Below are 17,748 nucleotides of genomic sequence, written 5' to 3' on the forward strand. Positions count from 1 at the left end.
TAAAAAGATTTTATTTATTTATCCATGAGAGACACACAGAGAAAGAGGCAGAGACACAGGCAGAGGGAGAAGAAGCAGGCTCCTCGCAGGGAGTCTGACCCCGGGATCACACCCTGAGCCTAAGGCAGATCCGCAACTGCTGAGCCACCCAGGCGTCCCAATCCAAGCTGTTTGGTTGAGATTTGCACACTTTTCTTTGTAGATTATACTTCGATGAAAAACTAAAATAATAATAATAATACACGCCCACTGTTGAAAACTAATGAAGTACGGACAAATGTAAAAGAAAATAAGAAGTCTGTGTTCTCACCCCTGGGAGACTGACTGCACAAGCAACATCCTACAGTGTATCCTTCCAGATATTTTCCCCAGCAGCATTAACTTTTCATGAGCATTTCCTACGAAAGGACTTCGGGAGCTAAGTACCAATCACTGGACATATTAATTTATTTAGGAATCTAAATTTCTGGGCAAGTCTTTCACTTACCCAGAAAGCCCTGACACAACTAGATTTAATTTGACCATTTTTAGAAGAGCATGGAACAATTAACATCAAATAAATGGAATTAAAATCAAATTGAACACAATCTTTCAATGATACGGCTTAGAATTTGATTTTAAGTACAGTAATGAATATAAAATGAAAGCGTGAAGGCTGAAAAGAGCTCCGGGGGCCTCCTGGGACCCAGAGTGCCACCTGCTGGTCCCGGTCCTCAATGACACCCCACCGCCCCCTCAGGTAAAGCCCGGCCTCCCCACTTACAGGCCCCAAATATGATACCTCCTTTCCTCGCATATACGTTTGTGTCTCTCCCAGAAGTCTTGATGCTTCCCTCATGTACTGCACAGTTCCTAAATAAATATTAATAAATATTTGTTAAAGAATGAATGAAAGGATCAATGAAGGATGGACAGACCAAAGGACAGAGGGGCATTCTTGTGCATCACTATGAAACAAGGAAGTAATCTCTGCCCTACTCATTTCTTTGTTTTTATTTTTATTTATTTATTTAAAATATTTTATTTATTCATGAGAGACACAGAGAGAATGGCAGAGACATAGGCAGAGGGAGAAGCAGGCTGCCTGCAGGGAGCCCCATGTAGGACCTGATCCAGGGACTCCTGTATCATGCCCTGAGCCAAAGGCAGATGCTCAAACGCTGAGCCAGCCAGGCGTCCCCTCTTTGTTTCTAACCAAAATGATGATTTGATATACACACATGTACTAGAAATGATTACTGGCCAAACTAATATATCTCTTCACATAGTTACCGTTTTGTGGTGAGAGCACTTACGTTCTACTGTGAACATATTTCCAGTATTTAACAGTCCTATTAAGGAGAGCCATCATGCTGCCCATAGTCATCCTGCATTACTGCAACTCTGTGCTCTTCGACCAACATTTCCCCCACCTCCCCGCCCCCGTTAACCATGGTTCAACAATGCTGCTTCTATACGTTTGACTTCTGCACATTCCACATTTAAGTGAGCATGCAGGGTTTTCTTCTTTCTTCGTGGGCTTTTTTCGGGAAAGCAGATAACCCATGGGGGAGACCAGATGAATGTGAGGGATTATGATGACAACCCAACAGCAGAGGGTAGAGGAGTCAAACAGGGACCAGGGTGAGCAGCGAGGCTGCAGAAACAGGCAGTGCGTTAAAAACAGGAAAGAAATATATGTGAAACGTCTTGAGCCAGACACTTAATAGGCATCTTTTCCCTTTCCTCTTCCTCCTTTGCGGTCCAGCTCACAAGTCCTTTCCACAGGACCTGGCAAGCTAGACACAGAGATGTGTCCTTTCCTGGGCCCACTCAGAGGTGGGGTGATGTTCGATGTTTGGTACCAGTTCTGAAGAGTCCAGGGTCACCGCGCCTGCGGGTGTGAGCTGGCCTGTCAAAGCCCTCCTGAGTTAGGGAAGGTGGTTTCTGAGCCATCGCTGTCAGGCTGTCTGATAGCGAGGTGCCCATCTGAGCGTGTCCACTGCTGACAGCAGTTGACGAGCGTCACGCTGGTCTTGCTTTTAGATGCTGCACAGTGGGGCTCTGGCCTGCATAAAGGCGGTGTGATGCAGCAGAAAGAGTGCGGACAAGGGGTCGGAAAGGCTGGGCTCACTAGCTAGGTGACCTTGAGCAAGTCAGCTTGCCCTTGCTGGTATACAAACCATCTCATTAGGACGGCGTAATGAGATAATGCTTGGGAAAACACTATGTGAACCAAAGCACTAGACCTCGGTTAAGGTGTAGCTGTTAACAAAACCCCAAATGAACATTATACCCCAGATGTGACCTGAGTGAGCTCCAAAACTACAGGGAGTGTCGCCTGCGTTGGCCTGGACCCAGCTTTTACTTATGGAATCGAATCCCATTTTAGCAGCTATATCACCATCTTATTCACATGGAGCTTATGGCCCACCAAGACCCACCTCCTGCTGGCTTCTTAAAATATGGGCTGCGCCCCAAAAACCACTCTTTCTTTGGGCAGTCAACCTTTTGAAACTAAGTGTAGACTTTGTGTTACATTTGCACTAGGTAAAGTTAATCTTATTGCTCTGGCCCTCTATAGAGGCTATTAAAATTTTTAATTTTAATTACTTTGGCAATTCCGTATGCTCTCTCTCCCTGCCAACTTGATGACAGCCCCCCATTTCAACAGTGTACAATCCATGCATTCGTTCATTCAATGCATTTGCTGAGCACCTCCCGTTGCCTAGACAGTGATAGGAGTCAGGAGATACAGAGGATCTATCTGATAGAGGGTGGCAAGTGCCATGGCAGTGGTCACAGTGCCATGGCTGCTAGAGGCTAAGAGAGCAGGGCATTCCTTTTGCTGCCAGCAGCAGTGGGAAGGTTTTCCAGTTCAGAAGATTTGGCAGTGGTCAGAGGCCCTTCTCCTCTTCTTTCTGAGCACACCCTCAACTATATTTCCAGCCCTGATGATTCTTGGTGTTTCCATATTAATGACAAGGTCTTTCTTCCTGGGCAGGTGAAGAGATAAAGTTCATTGTGACAAGCCTCTCGTGATTTCCTCCACCTTCCAAGCAAAGAAACTGCAGGTAGCAATAGCTAGCCTCCTCTTACCTTTCTACTTCCTCCCATCCTCATCCCCTGGCCAGTGCACACACTCTTTCTGCAAATATCAGCAGAATTCCTGCTGTATTGGGCTCCACTGCGTCCTCTTAAATCCTCTCTGAGTCCAGAATCTCCACAATGGGGAGCAGGTGCCTTCTCCACTGGGGGGACCCTCTCCCCTAGCCCTTTCATCTCAGCCCAAATGAAGATCTGAGCCTCAGCATCCCTATAGCCCTGGCTTAGCACTCCCCGGCATGACGTAAAGGTGCTGAGGGAGGGAGGAAAGTGTGAGATGTCGACATGCCTTGTCCTCTGTGTCCCTTCCTTAGAAGAGTGCTGTGATGAGAAAAGGCCAAATTCTGAGTAAAGAGACACAGGCTTGAGTCCCAGGTCTGCCACCAACCAATGCTGTGCCTGTAGATACCACCTGCAGAGCAAGCTCTAGACCAGATCTTCGGGTCCCCATTCAGCTCTAATATTCTGACTCCTTCTATGCTAATCCCTAATTCCTGGATGGATCTTCCACCCTCTTCTTGTCTAACTTTATAGAGGAATAAAAAAAATCTTACAAAAAAGAGGCAGTAGGAAGGGAAAAGAGGTTAGCCAGCCTCCCTTCCAATGCAGCACATGCTGGCAGTGAGCCCCCTGACACTGAAGACCAACTGCTAAGGGCTATAACTTCAGGATCGCCTAAGATTCCTCCTCCCCAGAAACTCGATTTCTTTTAGGCCTGGCCTCATCTTGTCCAAACTCAAGTTCCATGCTAATTGTCAAGACTGGCTTGAATTATTCTTGGGATTTCTACACGGGAATGGTTTGGGGGATACTCTTTGCAGATGTATTCATCCTTACAGGCCTTCAGCACTTCTCCGGACCGAGCCATCTGGATAGGAGTCCCTTCATTTTCTCGGGCCTTGTTTCCTCACCTGTAAACAAGAAAGGCTGTTCCTCCCAACTCTCCAGCGCTGTGGTTCTGCCGTGGTGGGAGCCTCAGCCTGTGATTCCACATGCGGCTCGCAACCAGCAGCAAGCCAGGGAGACACACACGCGCACACACACACATACACAAAAAGGATGCCATCTGACGATGAAATGCAAAAGGAATTATGCAATTAGCAAAGGATGTTGATCACACAACATGTGAGCCTAATTGCAGCACATGCACATGTTTGTTAAATTAGATAAATACGGGTTTGCAGTCACTCTGGCACACAGATTGAGCTGTAAAGTTAAGGAAAATATAGAAGCTGATTACGAGACAGGAGCGATAAACACAGGGTATGTGCGCTAGGCCGATTAGGATTATTAACCAAGTCATCACCTCGCACCTAACGTGGAGAGTTCTAGGAGCCCCAGGCCCGTAGTCTGACGACTGCAAAGTCACCGTGTTTCCTAGAACACGAAACACACCCTTCACTTTTACACAGCACCTCGTCACCTGGGGAACTCCAGCACCTGGGACTGGTTATATTGGCTCACCAACCCACCCAGTGCACGCTGCTGAGGCAGGCAAGGCTTTGCGTACTGACATAGACAAGAAAGTCTGGATCCTCACCATTCTCAGGCTCTCCTGAACCTGTTATGAATGATAAATCTTGGGCAGCCCCGGTGGTGCAGTGGTTTAGCACCGCCTGCAGCCCGGGGTGTGATCCTGGAGACCCGGGATCGAGTCCCATGTCGGGCTCCCTGCATGGAGCCTGCTTCTCCCTCTGCCTGTGTCTCTGCCTCCCTCTCTCTCTCTCTGAATAAATAAATAAATCTTAAAAAAAAAAAAAAAAACAAGTGATAAATCTTTCGGCCCAGGAAGCAGCTCTTATGTGAGTGAACCTATCAGGCTCAGGACCATCCGTGGAGAGGTAGCCATAGTGACAACCTAGCTTCTGGAGACAGCCCACGTGAATTTGAATCCTGGGTCCATCATTGATTCTTTGATAAGTTAAGTCAACTCGTGGTGCCCTGGTTTCCTCACTTCTGTCCTGGGGACAATAGTATCACCTATCTTGTGGGGTAGATACAAGGGTTAAAGGAATTATTAGCTGAGAAAGTACTAAGAACACTGTCTGGCACGTAGTAAACGCCCAAAAAAGTGGATTATTTCTTCCCATTTAGTTTCCCCTCTTCATCAGCTCATTTGTTCAACCAAGTAAGGGCCCATTATGTACAAGGCACCACGCTAATGACAATGAGCATAGCAGGGACCTGTGCATGCATGCACGCACACATATAGGGGTTCCATCGTCACACTGGGATTAGAGAGGAAGCACTGGCACACAGGTAAGTGCAGTGAAGTTACATGTGACGTGTACTATTTAAGTATTACAAAATGCGCCGGGGGCATCATTTCTGCAAAGCCACCAGAAAAGGATTCATGGAAGACAGGCCAGGATGAGATTTTAACAGAGAGGAGACTGAGTAGAAGGATGTGTAACATTCTAGGCAGGAGGTGCAGCAGCACAGGCAAAGATGCTGAGTCAGAAGATCCAAGGCAGGGGGCACCTGGGTGGTGTAGTGGGCTGGCTGCCCGACTCTTGGTTTCAGCTCTCGTCGTGATCTCAGGGTCATGAGATCGAGCCTTGCATCGGTTCCACACTCAGCACAGGGTCTACTTGGGGTTCTCTCTCCCTCTCCCTCTGCCTCTCCCACTCATGCTCTCTCTCTCTAACATAAATAAATCTCAAAAATAAAAAAGATAACATTTAAGGAAAAAAAAAAGATCCAAGGCAACATCAAGGTATTGCCAGAAGTGATGGGTGAGGCCAGAAAGCAACTTTGAGGTCCTCTGTGGCTGGGAGTGGGGATCTGGGGTGGGAGGTGGTCTCAATTTCAAGCCCTGAGTATTAACTTTATCCTGTGAGCTACAGAAACTCCCTGGAACATTTTAAATGATACATTTTAGGACAAAGTAGTGTTAAAGGAAGATGAATCTGGCAGGGTGAGCAGCAAGGATAGAAAAGGAGAAGACTGGTGACAACGTGCGCTAGGAGACTACTGCAGAAGTCCAAGCATGAAGTCACAGGGGTAAGAATAAAATGTCAGGGACACTGGGGAGGGCAAACTGTCAGGACTCAGTGACCAAGAAGATGTGCTGAGCAAGGATAAAGAGGAGAAAGAGGTGACTGTATGGTTCTGAATGTGAGTAACACGGACAGAAAAGGAGGCTTGATGGTCAGCGAAAGATTCTGATTCCGAGTGGCATAGAGTAGAAGTTCTGAACAGGGGCTTGAGGGTGGAACAGTTAGGGATTACCTGCTATGCTATCTGCTAGCTGCATCACTCTCAGCCAGTTTTAACCTCCCAGAGCTTTTCTTTCTTTTTTTTTTTTTTAAAGATTTTATTTATTTATTCATGATAGTCACACAGAGAGAGAGAGAGGCAGAGGGAGAAGCAGGCTCCATGCACCGGAAGCCCGACGTGGGACTCGATCCCGGGTCTCCAGGATCGCGCCCTGGGCCAAAGGCAGGCGCCAAACCGCTGCGCCACCCAAGGATCCCTCCCAGAGCTTTTCTCATTTGCAAAATAGGAATAAAAACAACATACTTCTTACGGATGTGAAGACTAAGATAATAATGTGATGATAATGTAAAGCACTTGCAAAGTACCTGCCCAAAGAGAGCGTGAAGTACATGCCCAACAAAAAAATAACCAGGTATTTTGTATACCCCAAATAGACAATACAAAAATACTTAATGATACACTGCACTCAAATTCTCCTGAACAAATATTCACACTTTGATGATTCATAAGCTCCTTCCAGATCTTGCAGAACCACCAACATCACAACATACTGTCACTATGTGAAAGCCCCAAAAAAAACACTGGTTAGCACATACTCGATTCAGGTTAAAAATAAACCGGCTCACTGTACAGCTTTAGAGACAGAAGGAAAAAGAGCAGTGAGGAACAATCCCTGCTAATGGAAGTGGACTGTGAATTCGGGTAAATTCCTCCCATATTCTCATCAAAGACCCCATCATTTTCCTCTTCGCGCCTCTCGGGCAACACCGGCTTCCACATACCTTTTCCTGATTTCCTGTGACAAACGTGGTGAAGATGATGCCGAACAGTCAGCTGGGGAGTGTGAACTTCAAAGGCCTATTGACACAGCTGCAGGCCACTGGCCAGGGGCCAGGGGGGCAGGCCTGTCTGCAATGCTTGAGCCACACCTTGAGAGCAGCAAAATGGCAAAGGGACCAATAAACCATCCCAGTTCTTGGAGGGAGCACTGTTATCTAGGCCACAAAAATTCAACGTGCCAAAGCAAACTGGTTCTATCCAATGGGCCTCCGGAGTTTGGAAATTACAGACCTAAATCATGGTCTAATCCATTTTCTGTCACTGCAGAGCTCAGCTCACAGCTGATGTCCTGTTGCAGGCAACACCGCCCTTGAGCCAAACTGCTGTGAAGTTTTCAAAAATACCCGGAACCCTCTGAGACAATCCTCTACGGGTCCAAAAAAACAAAAAGCAAGCTATGAAGCAGCCCATCAGTCTGCCAGACTTCAAAGCCTGTGCCTTTCCCAGTTTTCAAGGGGAACTCACCATCAGCATTGAAATCAATCATACACTGTTAGAAGATTCGGGCAATCGAGTCTGCTCCCCTCCATATCACAGGAGAAGTGGCTGCAGCTCAGGAGCTGGGCGGCGTGTCTAAGATCACACAGCGCGTGGCAGTTCCCGTGGCGGAAATCAATAAGCTATTGGATCATATTAAAAAGATGGTTTCCTTATAATCAAATGACGATTAATGTTTTCAAACACTTTTTTTTTTTTTAACATTTGTTGCCTCAGTTGGTCCCCATCATCAATGAAGTCTTTACATCACTGACATTTCCAGGCCCTTTCACAGAAAAGGACTCTGAGGTTCAGAGAGGTACATGGCTTACCCTAGGCCACAGAGCTAGCTAGCGGGTACCACAGCCAGGGCTAGAGCCAGAGTCCTTGGCTTCTAAGCCAGTTGGCCAGTGCTAACCAAATCCAATTCGATGCCCCGGGCCGTGCCTAGAGTAATTAGGTTGTTTATGTGCTGGGAGAAGAGATACAGAAGAGCAGAGAGCAGAAGAGGCAATATGTACGAACAGAGCCCACAAATTAGATGAGAAACCTTAAATGCACTTACTAATTCTACTAGGAGATAAGAGTATGTTATTTTAGAGCATTTTTTCTTGTTCAATGTATCTTTCTCAAGCATTTCTGTAAATTAAGTGTCCCCCCCCACCACCCCAAAAAAAGATGATAAAGCTAGTGGTAGGTTTCCAAAGGCCTGGCCCACAGCGGAGCACTGAGCACAGCTGTACTGTCGCAGGGATGGAGGGAGGTAGCACAAGAAGGCAGAGGATGCAGACCCAGTTGGTCAGGAGGAATGACTTCCTGGCCAAACAGTCTGGCTCTTGGGAACCTCTTTCCCCAGAGTGATTACAACCAGAAAAAAATAAAAACAAAAGCAAATACTGATTTGTCTGATTATAATAATGTACGATAACTATTACTTGCTGCTTACCCTAAGGTGCAAATGTTGTGCTAAGTCCTTTACGTCCATTATCCCATCTCACCCCCAGGGCAACCCTGCAAGGTGGGTACTTTGATCCCCGTTTACACTGAGGAGGAGAATGTAGGCCTCAGAGAGGTTAAGTAATTTACCTAAGGTCACACAGATGTAACAATGAGGGAACTTTGAACCAAGTTCTATTTCCCTCCAAAGTCCTGACTTGTATCCACATCCTAACCTCGTGCAAAGAAGTGATCGTACTAGATGCCTCTCCCTTCTCTAAACCCTGAGTTTTCCTAAGAGGGGGCCATCTAGGACATGACACAGATAGGACATTATCACAATGGCGCCACGACAGTGAGCATCTAAAAATTTTGGTTAACCAGCCTCTTTCCCTTTTTTAATAATAATTTTTAAAAGTATCATTTTGTATTATTCAAACCAACTTAAAAACAATTCTAGATTCTGACTTCAAAGATGGAACTTGGAACAAAGCTTAGCACTATTTAAAAAGCACAAGTAAAAGTCTCCATTTTGTGGGCAGATCCGAATGCAATTACTGCAACCGATTTCTATACTGCCAAATACTGAGAATTTTTATTGAGCATTTGCAGTTAAAGCTGAAAGGAGAGCTATCTACTTCTTTTCTGAGGATCCTGAGTGTTTTGCCAACAAAATGAATTATGTAGGTCCTGGTCAATCTCTGTTCCATATGATAAAGCAGCACAGCGAACAGCTGATTTCTACCAAATTATATCTGGGTATCGTTGGGATATATTAGGTCAGACTAGATCCTGGAAACCATGAATTTATGGGGAACTCACCAGTGCCAAGGAGGGAGAAGACACCTGCTGGAGGAAAAAGGGGGGTGTTGGAGGGCTCGGTGACAGCCTGTAACGCTGTGGGGGATGCCCCCCAGCCTATCTTGGCTGACCAGGAACGTGTTCTGTCTTCCCGGCTCCCCACTCCAGGACACAACTGCAAGCCGGCCAAGCTTTAACTAACTCACGTAGGCTGACTTCAGTGATCATTCCAGGAGAAACCAGGCCTCTTCCAGGGGCTCTGAAAGCAGCGGTTTGAAAAGGCTCAGAAGGAAAGCAAATGATTTCTCCAAATGAAGGCCACGTCCCTGGAAAAGAGAGAAAGAAGAGTGGTAAGTGAAAAGTAGGCTTTGTTGCCGTGATCCCAGGGCAGCCACTGTGCCCTGTGGCTGGTGCCAGCACAGTCCCTAGGCTCAGAGCAAGTGACCCATACATGTGGCTGAAAGGAGGAAAGAAGAGAACTTGGGTTCCTAGGGAAGAAAAATACCCACAGAAAATTAAATAAGTAAATAAGTAACTACAATAGAGGAAGAACATGGAAAAAATGTCATGTTAGGGGCACCTGGGTGGCTCAGTGGTTGAGCCTCTGACTTCAGCTCAGGTCATGATCCCAGGGTCTTGGGATCGAGTCCCGCATGAGGCTCCCCAAAGGGAGCCTGCTTCTCCCTCTGCCTATGTCTCTACCTCTCTTTCTCTGCATCTCTCATGAATAAATAAATAAAATCTTAAAAAAAGTCACGTTCGCTAAATTGAGGAGTGACAAACAGGTCTCACATTTGCAGAAGAAAAGCAAAATAATGGGACGCCTGGGTGGCTCACCGGTTTAGGGCCTGCGTGTGATACTGAAGTCCCAGGATCGAGTCCCACATCAGGCTCCCCACATGGAGCCTGCTTCTCCCTCTGCCTGTGTCTCTGCCTCTCTCTGTGTGTCTCTCTCATGAATAAATAAAATCTTTTTTTTAAAAAAAAAGCAAAATAATAGTGATAATAATAGTAGTTACCACTTGCTGTACTACTGCTTGATCTGGTAACACAGTAGGCATTCAGGTTACTATGCTCAAGTAAATGAATAGATAAAACAGAGTTGTGAGTATGGGAGGGGAGTGGAAATAGTATTTAGCTAAAGTGAAAAAAAAATTTAAATGGATGGTAATTACAAGTTCATTTTCTCCAACACTGAGAACCAAGCAGGTGTGAGGCATTGAACTTGGCGCTGATCATAAAGAGGTTAGAAGACAGGGTATCTTCCGGGCTTGGTGAGATGGCACTCAAAACTAGAGCGTTGTTAGGGGGATCCCTGGGTGGCTCAGCGGTTCAGCGCCTGCCTTTGGCCCCGGGGCAAAAGGTGTGATCCTGGAGTCCCAGGATCCTGGAGTCCCAGGATCTTAAAAAAAAAAAAAAAAAAAAAAGCTAGAGCATTATTCAATGAACCAACATTTATCAAGCCCCTGCTCGGGCCAGGCACCCAGCTGGGCACTGGGGGGAGAGAGAGATAAGGAAGTCCCTCTCCCTGCCCTGCAGCAGCCCACAGTGGTATAGGAGGGGTGTCTGTAACAGAGATGGATGTACAGGGCTGTGATCAAGACAGGGAGAGAGGAACCTGTCTCAAGGGGATCACGACAGTCACCCTTCCTCACCAGACTTCAAACAAAGGGTTATAATTGCTGATCAGGAAGGTTATGGGATTCCTCCACTGATTGGGACATTTTCTTTTTTTTAAGATTTTATTTATTTACTCATGAGAGACACACACAGAGAGAGAGAGAGAGAGAGAGGCAGAGACACAGGCAGAGGGAGAAGCAGGCTCCATGCAGGGAGCCCGACGTGGGACTCCATCCGGGGTCTCCCGGATCAGGCCCTGGGCCAAAGGTGGCACTAAACCGCTGAGCCACCAGGGCTGCCCAATTGGGACATTTTCATGTGATAAATTCCTGCCCCCCCCAAGGAATCTGTGAGTGTGTGTGTGTGTGTGTGTGTGTGTGTGTGTACAGGTATATATACATTTTAATGCTCTAGAACCTGGAAAAAAGTGGGTTCTTCCAACCTACAAATAAGCACTAAGACTACATGATCCTCAGCTCCGTGACGATTTTAAGATCAGATGATACAATAATACAATGAGGGCAGAACTCAGACCCAATTCTATAGAAGGGTCGTCAGTATTTTGTGTTCAATCATCCCCCAAAGCATTTAAAAAATTTAGATGTGGTAATTGCTCGATATGTGGCAGCACTGTTGCTGCTGCAGCTGAGTCCGGGGCTGCAAGCATCCATCCAGGGCTCATCAGTTGAGAGGTCTCCCCAAAGGAGGTCAAGGAGAGCTGAGGGGGACGTCCTCTTACACAGCTGCCTGCCGCTGCCAGCGGGCTCCGACCAAACCTAGCTCTGCGGTGGGCACAAGCCAGCCCCAGGCTGTCCCACCTCCTGCGGCCCTTACATCCACCTGCTTTAAACCCTGCCCAGGTTGGACCCACCACAATTCTTTTGGGGACAGACAGAGTAACTAGTTAAAAGAACCCAGGGGGGAGTGGGATCTGGTCGTGAGCAGCTGTGATCTAACCCAGCACACGGGGATCTGTGCCATTTAAAGCTCTAGGCAGCTGTTTTGTGGCGGCTGTGCCAACCCAAGCTGCCGAGATAGCACAACCCTGCGTTGCCCCACGGGGCCAAATGTGGGAGGGTGGCAGCAAGACAAAAAAGTCTAGGAGCCCCCCAGTTAGAGCACCTCCCTCGCTAGCCCTGGGCCCGCCTGGCTGGGGGCGGGGTGCTGCTCTTCTCACCTCCCGCCACCTGCCACCCGCCACCTGGATGAGGCTCTGGTGATGATGGAAACACCCTGATTCCCAAATCCCGAGCGTTACCTTGGAATCTAGACACGTCGGGTGACACTCATCTTTCCCCCTTTACGTCTTTTCTCCTTTTTGAGTGCTTGACACATTACACAACACGTCTCCCTCCGAGTTGTGCAAACCATAAGGGCAGCAGCAGAGAGTTGAAAAACTGGTCTAACTTCAGTGAGACACACGTTACACAACATGGTGAGCGAAAGACCAGAAACAAATGAACAAATATTCCCTTGGATTTGATAAACTAATGAACGGAGAACACATCTGGTGGGAAAGTCACCAAAAAAAGATTTCCAGCCTGTCCTTCTCCTCCGCCTTCCTTCTCGGCTCTGCAGTGACCGTGGAAGTCTCCAGCAGTCTGGCCGCTTCCCTCTGCATTCTTGCTGAGCTTCACATCAGCACACAATGCGGGTTGAGGGGAAATGCTTCAGCTTGCTTTTTTTTTTTTTTTTTTTTCATTACCTTCACAGAAAAGACCTGGTAAGACTTTAAAACTATCTCATTTCACTCTTACTAGACCTACTTCTCATCAGTCAGTGACTTGGATTTTAATTTCACATGCTTCAGTAGGAGACAATTGTCATTGAAACAAGATTTACTAACACAAACTATTATTTTGTTGCGCTGGGGGCATGGGGAGGGGCAGGTGCTTAAAGACGGGTCTCAGGTGCCGCCGACTGTTGTTTTCACAGGAACTTTTCAGAGGCAGTGAGACTGGATATATGAACTGGGAGCAAGCAGACCTGGATCCCAGTTCTGACTCGACAGCTAACCTGCAGCCATTCACCTACCCCTGTTCTGTGACGCGGGGCACAACTGTCCCGCGGAGTAAGTGAGGGTCCCACCAGCCCAGCGGAGATCACGGCTTCCGTGGAAAACCCTTAGCAGTAACAGACTATAGGCTTCAAATCCCAGCCCTGTCCCTTAGGGCCGGTTACTGAAAAATGCTCTACTTCGCTTTCCCAGCCCATGCTTAACACTGGGGCGGAGCATTACATGACATGCCCCCCTGTGCAGTGTCACCAGAGGGGGCTGCTCCTTGCACTGTTTGCCTTATAGGTCCTTGGCACTCAGACACCTGTGGCATCGATGGCCAGGTAGGTCAGATAGGAACCCATTAGTTACTGCCTCTGAACACAGGGGTGCAGGAGCACTATCAGTGCTGGGGATGAGGGAGCAATGGGGGGGGGGACAATCTGTGAAACCGTGGCCAAAGCAGAAACACCACCTGGCCCCCTTTTCCTGATGTATAAGCACACCTTGCTCCCGAAAAGGTGGACCCGGGCTCAGTAAGAACCAGCTGCTTAGTGCCGTCGGGGGTGAGAGCTCTGCCCGGGGACCCCGCTTTGGTTTAAATCGGAGACCTTCTGCACAGCACCCTGGAGGGCGGGCTTCCAGGTGGAAGGGCCCCGGCAACATCTGCCTCGGCTCGATGTGGGAGGGGAGGGCGCGGGTGCCGCGGCCCTAACCGTCGGGACGGCCACCGCCTGCAGCCCAGGGTGGCTCTCCGCGGGGGAGGGACCCCCGGCCCTGGGTGGGTCGCTGCAGCACCGCGGCCCCAGCCCCCAGCAGCCCGGCCCTGCGGCTGCGGTCGGGACTGTGAGCGCGTCCCGCGCTGCAGGGCTGCGCTGGGGATTCGCGGGCACGTGAGTGGCCTGGGAGACCGTGGACGGGGGCCTTGCTGGAGCTTAGAGACGCGAGACTGCAGGGGGAAGGGCTCCAGCCAAACCGTCGGTGGATGGGCGCCCCGAGCTCCGCGCTTGGGCAACACGGGCTGCGCCGCGGCTCCCGCGCAGGCCCCCCCCGCCCCGAGAAAAGGAGAAACGCTCCGCGGCGGGGGCGGCGCGGCAGGCGGACACGCGCGCGCACGGCCCGGGCACCCGCCAGGCAGCCCGGCCGCCCCGGGCCTCGGTTTCCCCGTCTGCACGAACGAGGGCTTTGCACCAGAGCGCCTCCCAATCCTGCTGGTCGTCTAGAACTCCCCGATAGTCCACGCCCAAGCTGTCCGAGGCTCGGAGGCCGGAAAAAGAGGGGAAAGAGAGGAAAGACGACGAGGCGGAGGAAAGGGAGGAGCGGGGGGAGACCACGAGAGGGAAGCCGGCCGGCGGGCGCCCGGCACTGGCTTGGCGGGTTTTCGACCTTCCTCCTCCTCCTCCTCCTCCTCCTCCCCACACCTGAGCTCTCCCGTCTCGGCCAGGACCATCGCGCCCATCGAGCGTGCGCACCAGTGGTCAAGCGTCGCCCTCTACACACCAGTTTCTGGGAGCCGTGGGGCAGGTGGTGGGCAGCGCGGTAATGCACGCGGGAGATGCAAGGGGCAGTGGTCCCGGCCGGGGTCCCCGGGGCAGGTGAGTGCATCCGAGCCGGGCGGCAGCGCAGGCGCCCGGGTCTCAGCCCGCGTGCCCCGGGAGGGCCAAACCTCATTCCCCAACTGCAGCCAGGGGAGGGGGTGTTCGGGGCTGGGGGGGGGGGGAAGGAAAAAAAAAAAAGTTGCTGAACTTTTCCCCCAACTCCGCGGCGGAGGCGGGCCCCGAGGGCGGTGCCTGCAGCCTGATTCGCCGGCGGCTCGGGCCTGGAGGCTCCGATTGGCGCGCGGGGCCGGGGCCGGGACGGGCGGCGTGGGGGAGGGGAGCGGCCCTCCCAGCCCGCGGGATCGCCTCGCGCCGGGAGCGGGTTAATTTCAAATCGGGGGCTCGGCTGCTCCGGGACGGTCACGCTCCCTCCGCCCGCCCGCCGGCCCCCCAGTCCCGGTCCCGGCGTTGCCCTCCGCGGCACCCACCTCGGCGCGGCGTGAGGACCGACTGACGGCCGGACGCGCGGGCTCCCGGACCCGGGAGGGGAAGGGGCGCCGGGGGGGTCCCCGCTCGCTCAGCCCCCCCCCGCCAGCTCCAACCGTGAGGTGAACTGACAGGTCAGCGGGACGCACCGGGACGCGGCGCCCAGCCGGCCCGGCCCCGGGAGCGGGCTCGGCAGGGCCGCGGCCGCGACGGCCGTTTCCCGCCTCTCGCTCCGCCGGGGGCCGTGGAGGGAGGAGCTGAGCTCCCGCGCAGAGGGGAGGGGGCGGGCGAGGGGGAGGGGCGGGGACACCGTGGTTCCGGGCGCGGGTTTGCCCGCGCTCAGGCCCCGCGCAGCGGAGGGGCGGCGCCGGCCACGGCCCGGCTTTCCGCGCCAAATTTTTAAATCGAAGGCGCAAGGTCCGGCCCCGCCCCCGGCGGCCGCCGCCAATCACAGCCCGGCGCCCCGCTCCCTGATTGGTCGGGAGTCGTTGCCTGGTAACGGCGGCGAAGCCGTCCGGGAACTGCAGGGCCGGCGGCGCGCGGGCCGCGCGGGGGGAGGGGCAGGCGGCGGGGCGGAGGGGGAAGTGCGCGGGGCGCGGGGCGGCCGCGGGGCGCCTACCTGGTGGCTTTGCTGCACGGACGCGTCCTCGGGGGGGGGGGGGCGGGGGGATCCAGCAGCGTGGCGCGAACTGGCCACCCGACACTGAGCACACGGCGCTTTGCATCTTTAAGGATGTCTTAAAAAAAAAAAAGAAAGTCTTAAGCATCCGGCGCTCTTTAAATACCCGGAGGACTTTTTGGAGCTTGAAGGACTGAATTTGGAAGCTTCCTATCAAGCTGTTTCCCAAGACTTTGCAGCTGACCCTGTGCACGTGTGTGTGTCAAGGGCAAAAATTCAGGCATCTAGATGCAGACGTTGATCCAGAGGCTTGGGGTCGTGTCCGCTCAGCCGGAGGCGGGCTCGGGGCCGGGGCGCGGAGTCCCGGAGCCCTGACCTGGGAACAGGTGGGTGCTCGTGCTTGCTGCGGTCCCCTCGGTGAGGGCCGGGCAATGGCGCGCCTGCTGGGAAGGTGGGAGACGACTGTCACTGGGAGCTTTGTGGTTTGCTTTAAGTCTCCTGACAGCGGATCGGTTTGCTGGAGTTTACTGGCGTTTGATGGAGGTGCTCGGCCCGGCGGGGCTTAAGCTCTGGGACGGAATAAAATGTACATGAAATTTGTCATTTTTCGTTAGTCTTTGTTTAAGTGGCCCAGCGGTGTCCATGAAGGAATATGCAACGGAGCTCCTGGTTTTATTTTTCTTTTAACTGTATCTGTTTCCTTTTCTTTTTAAGGAAAATAAACTTTTTAATAGAATTGATTGGACTACTTAAACCATCTCAGGGTGTTGGGAGAAACTCCAGATTTTTCATTTTTAAAGAGACTCTAAATGTATGAGAAATTTACAGAATGGAGAATGAAAAGGTACCTTTCTAACTTTAGTATTCCTCCTTGCAGTTCGAAATGCGATATCACCCTGATTTCACCCCATAATTTTTCCACATCCAATATCGTATTAATGCCACATCCCTTTTTAGTTAGCTTCTGTAAAAACCCCGAAGGAAGGGAAATTTAATTTTTAAAGAGGGGAAGAGTTTGGCCAGAGGTAAAGTAATCCAAAGTTTTTAACGGTTTGATTCCAAACGGAAGTCCCAAAGAGATAAGCAGAGAGTAAAGGCATTTTTAAGAATAATAAAATTGGTTGGCTGCATTGTGATATTTCTCAGAATTCTTGGACAGTTAGAATTCAGAGAGGGCATTTGACAAGATTTGAGATCGGATTTCTTTTAAGGTAATTTCCTACCAAATCGGCAGCTTCTTAAACTTGAGGTAGACATTTTGCAAAATAACAACAGGTTTTTCAGTAGGGGTATCTTGACTGGTGTCCAACTACTGATAGATTAAAAAATGAAAGAAAAAAAAAAAGCAAGTTCCTCAAGTAAGAAAATTGCTATCGTTTCTGATAGTCTGAGGCAGAGGACTTTAGAGAAATGCCTTTAGAGAAACGCCATTCTAGGTTAGCACCTCTCGGGTGCACATGCTTGGGAGGGTCCTCCGTTGTGCCCATCAGGCTGATTTCCTTGTAAGAACACCATAGTTGGATTGAGGATATTCCGGTTTAAAGCCTGTGCAACCTCTCTCAGCCAGGGTCTCCTCTTCTGCAGAGTGGGACTACAGGATTTGGTGAAAATACAAATGGAAAAGCTCTTGACAAATCCCAAGGAGTCAGAGACATGTTAAACAGCCTCATTAATCTTTGTTCCTAAAGTCACTGAGGAACCAGAGTCTCTGTGTTCTTTCACGTATTGCCATTCCAAGCATTTTCTCTAAAATAGCCACAGATAGTAAGAATGTGTGGAGTCCCCAGTGGCGGAAAGTAAAAGAAACATAATCTCCATTCATCCTATTTGTAAACTGCTATTAATTTACCCTCCTGCTTCAGTGGCAGTCCTACCTCTGCTAGGAACTAGCTTTGTGACTTTGAATAACTAATTTTATTTCTCTGGGCCCCATTTTTCCTTTTATAAAGTGAGAGGGGTAAATATTCAAAGAGCAGACTTTTCTTTGCTCTTAGACACTCTGGATTTTGCTCCCTACTAGGTTTTGCCTACCAGTATGACCATGGTGTGACCTCACCCTTGTCCCCTTGGCTTTCTGCCTCTTCCACATCAATGGCATTTTACCTCTTTAGCCTTCGGTGCATGTAGCCACT

General features: G+C 50.3%; 1 protein-coding gene and 1 long non-coding RNA gene across 11 annotated transcripts in view; one reads left to right on the forward strand and one right to left on the reverse strand.

Annotated features, from left to right (window-relative positions):
• Positions 1 to 17,748, reverse strand: part of LOC129504955 (uncharacterized) — a 25,301-nt gene continuing 7,553 nt past the window's right edge. Inside the window, exons 1-5 of one of the 8 annotated variants that reach the window (XR_008663456.1) lie at positions 14,474 to 14,622; positions 9,379 to 9,683; positions 7,609 to 7,763; positions 3,922 to 3,995; positions 1 to 852 (exon numbers count right to left, since the gene is read on the reverse strand). This is a non-coding gene — a long non-coding RNA (uncharacterized LOC129504955). Of the gene's footprint in view, positions 3,996 to 7,608; positions 7,764 to 9,378; positions 9,684 to 12,235; positions 12,296 to 14,445; positions 14,623 to 14,999; positions 15,077 to 17,748 lie in introns of those variants that run through there. The other 7 variants (XR_008663452.1, XR_008663453.1, XR_008663457.1 and 4 more) reach the window with 7 other exon arrangements.
• Positions 12,996 to 17,748, forward strand: part of E2F8 (E2F transcription factor 8) — a 19,430-nt gene continuing 14,677 nt past the window's right edge. The window contains exons 1-2 of one of the 3 annotated variants that reach the window (XM_055317857.1): positions 12,996 to 13,317; positions 16,331 to 16,460. In XM_055317857.1, the coding sequence (XP_055173832.1) occupies positions 16,446 to 16,460 (15 nt within the window). In that variant the 5' untranslated portion in view covers positions 12,996 to 13,317; positions 16,331 to 16,445. Of the gene's footprint in view, positions 13,318 to 15,068; positions 15,132 to 15,686; positions 16,003 to 16,330; positions 16,461 to 17,748 lie in introns of those variants that run through there. The other 2 variants (XM_055317855.1, XM_055317856.1) reach the window with 2 other exon arrangements.

The sequence above is a fragment of the Nyctereutes procyonoides genome, unplaced genomic scaffold, assembly GCF_905146905.1.
Source record: "Nyctereutes procyonoides isolate TBG_1078 unplaced genomic scaffold, NYPRO_anot_genome, whole genome shotgun sequence".
In the NCBI taxonomy this organism is placed as follows: Eukaryota; Metazoa; Chordata; class Mammalia; order Carnivora; family Canidae; genus Nyctereutes; species Nyctereutes procyonoides.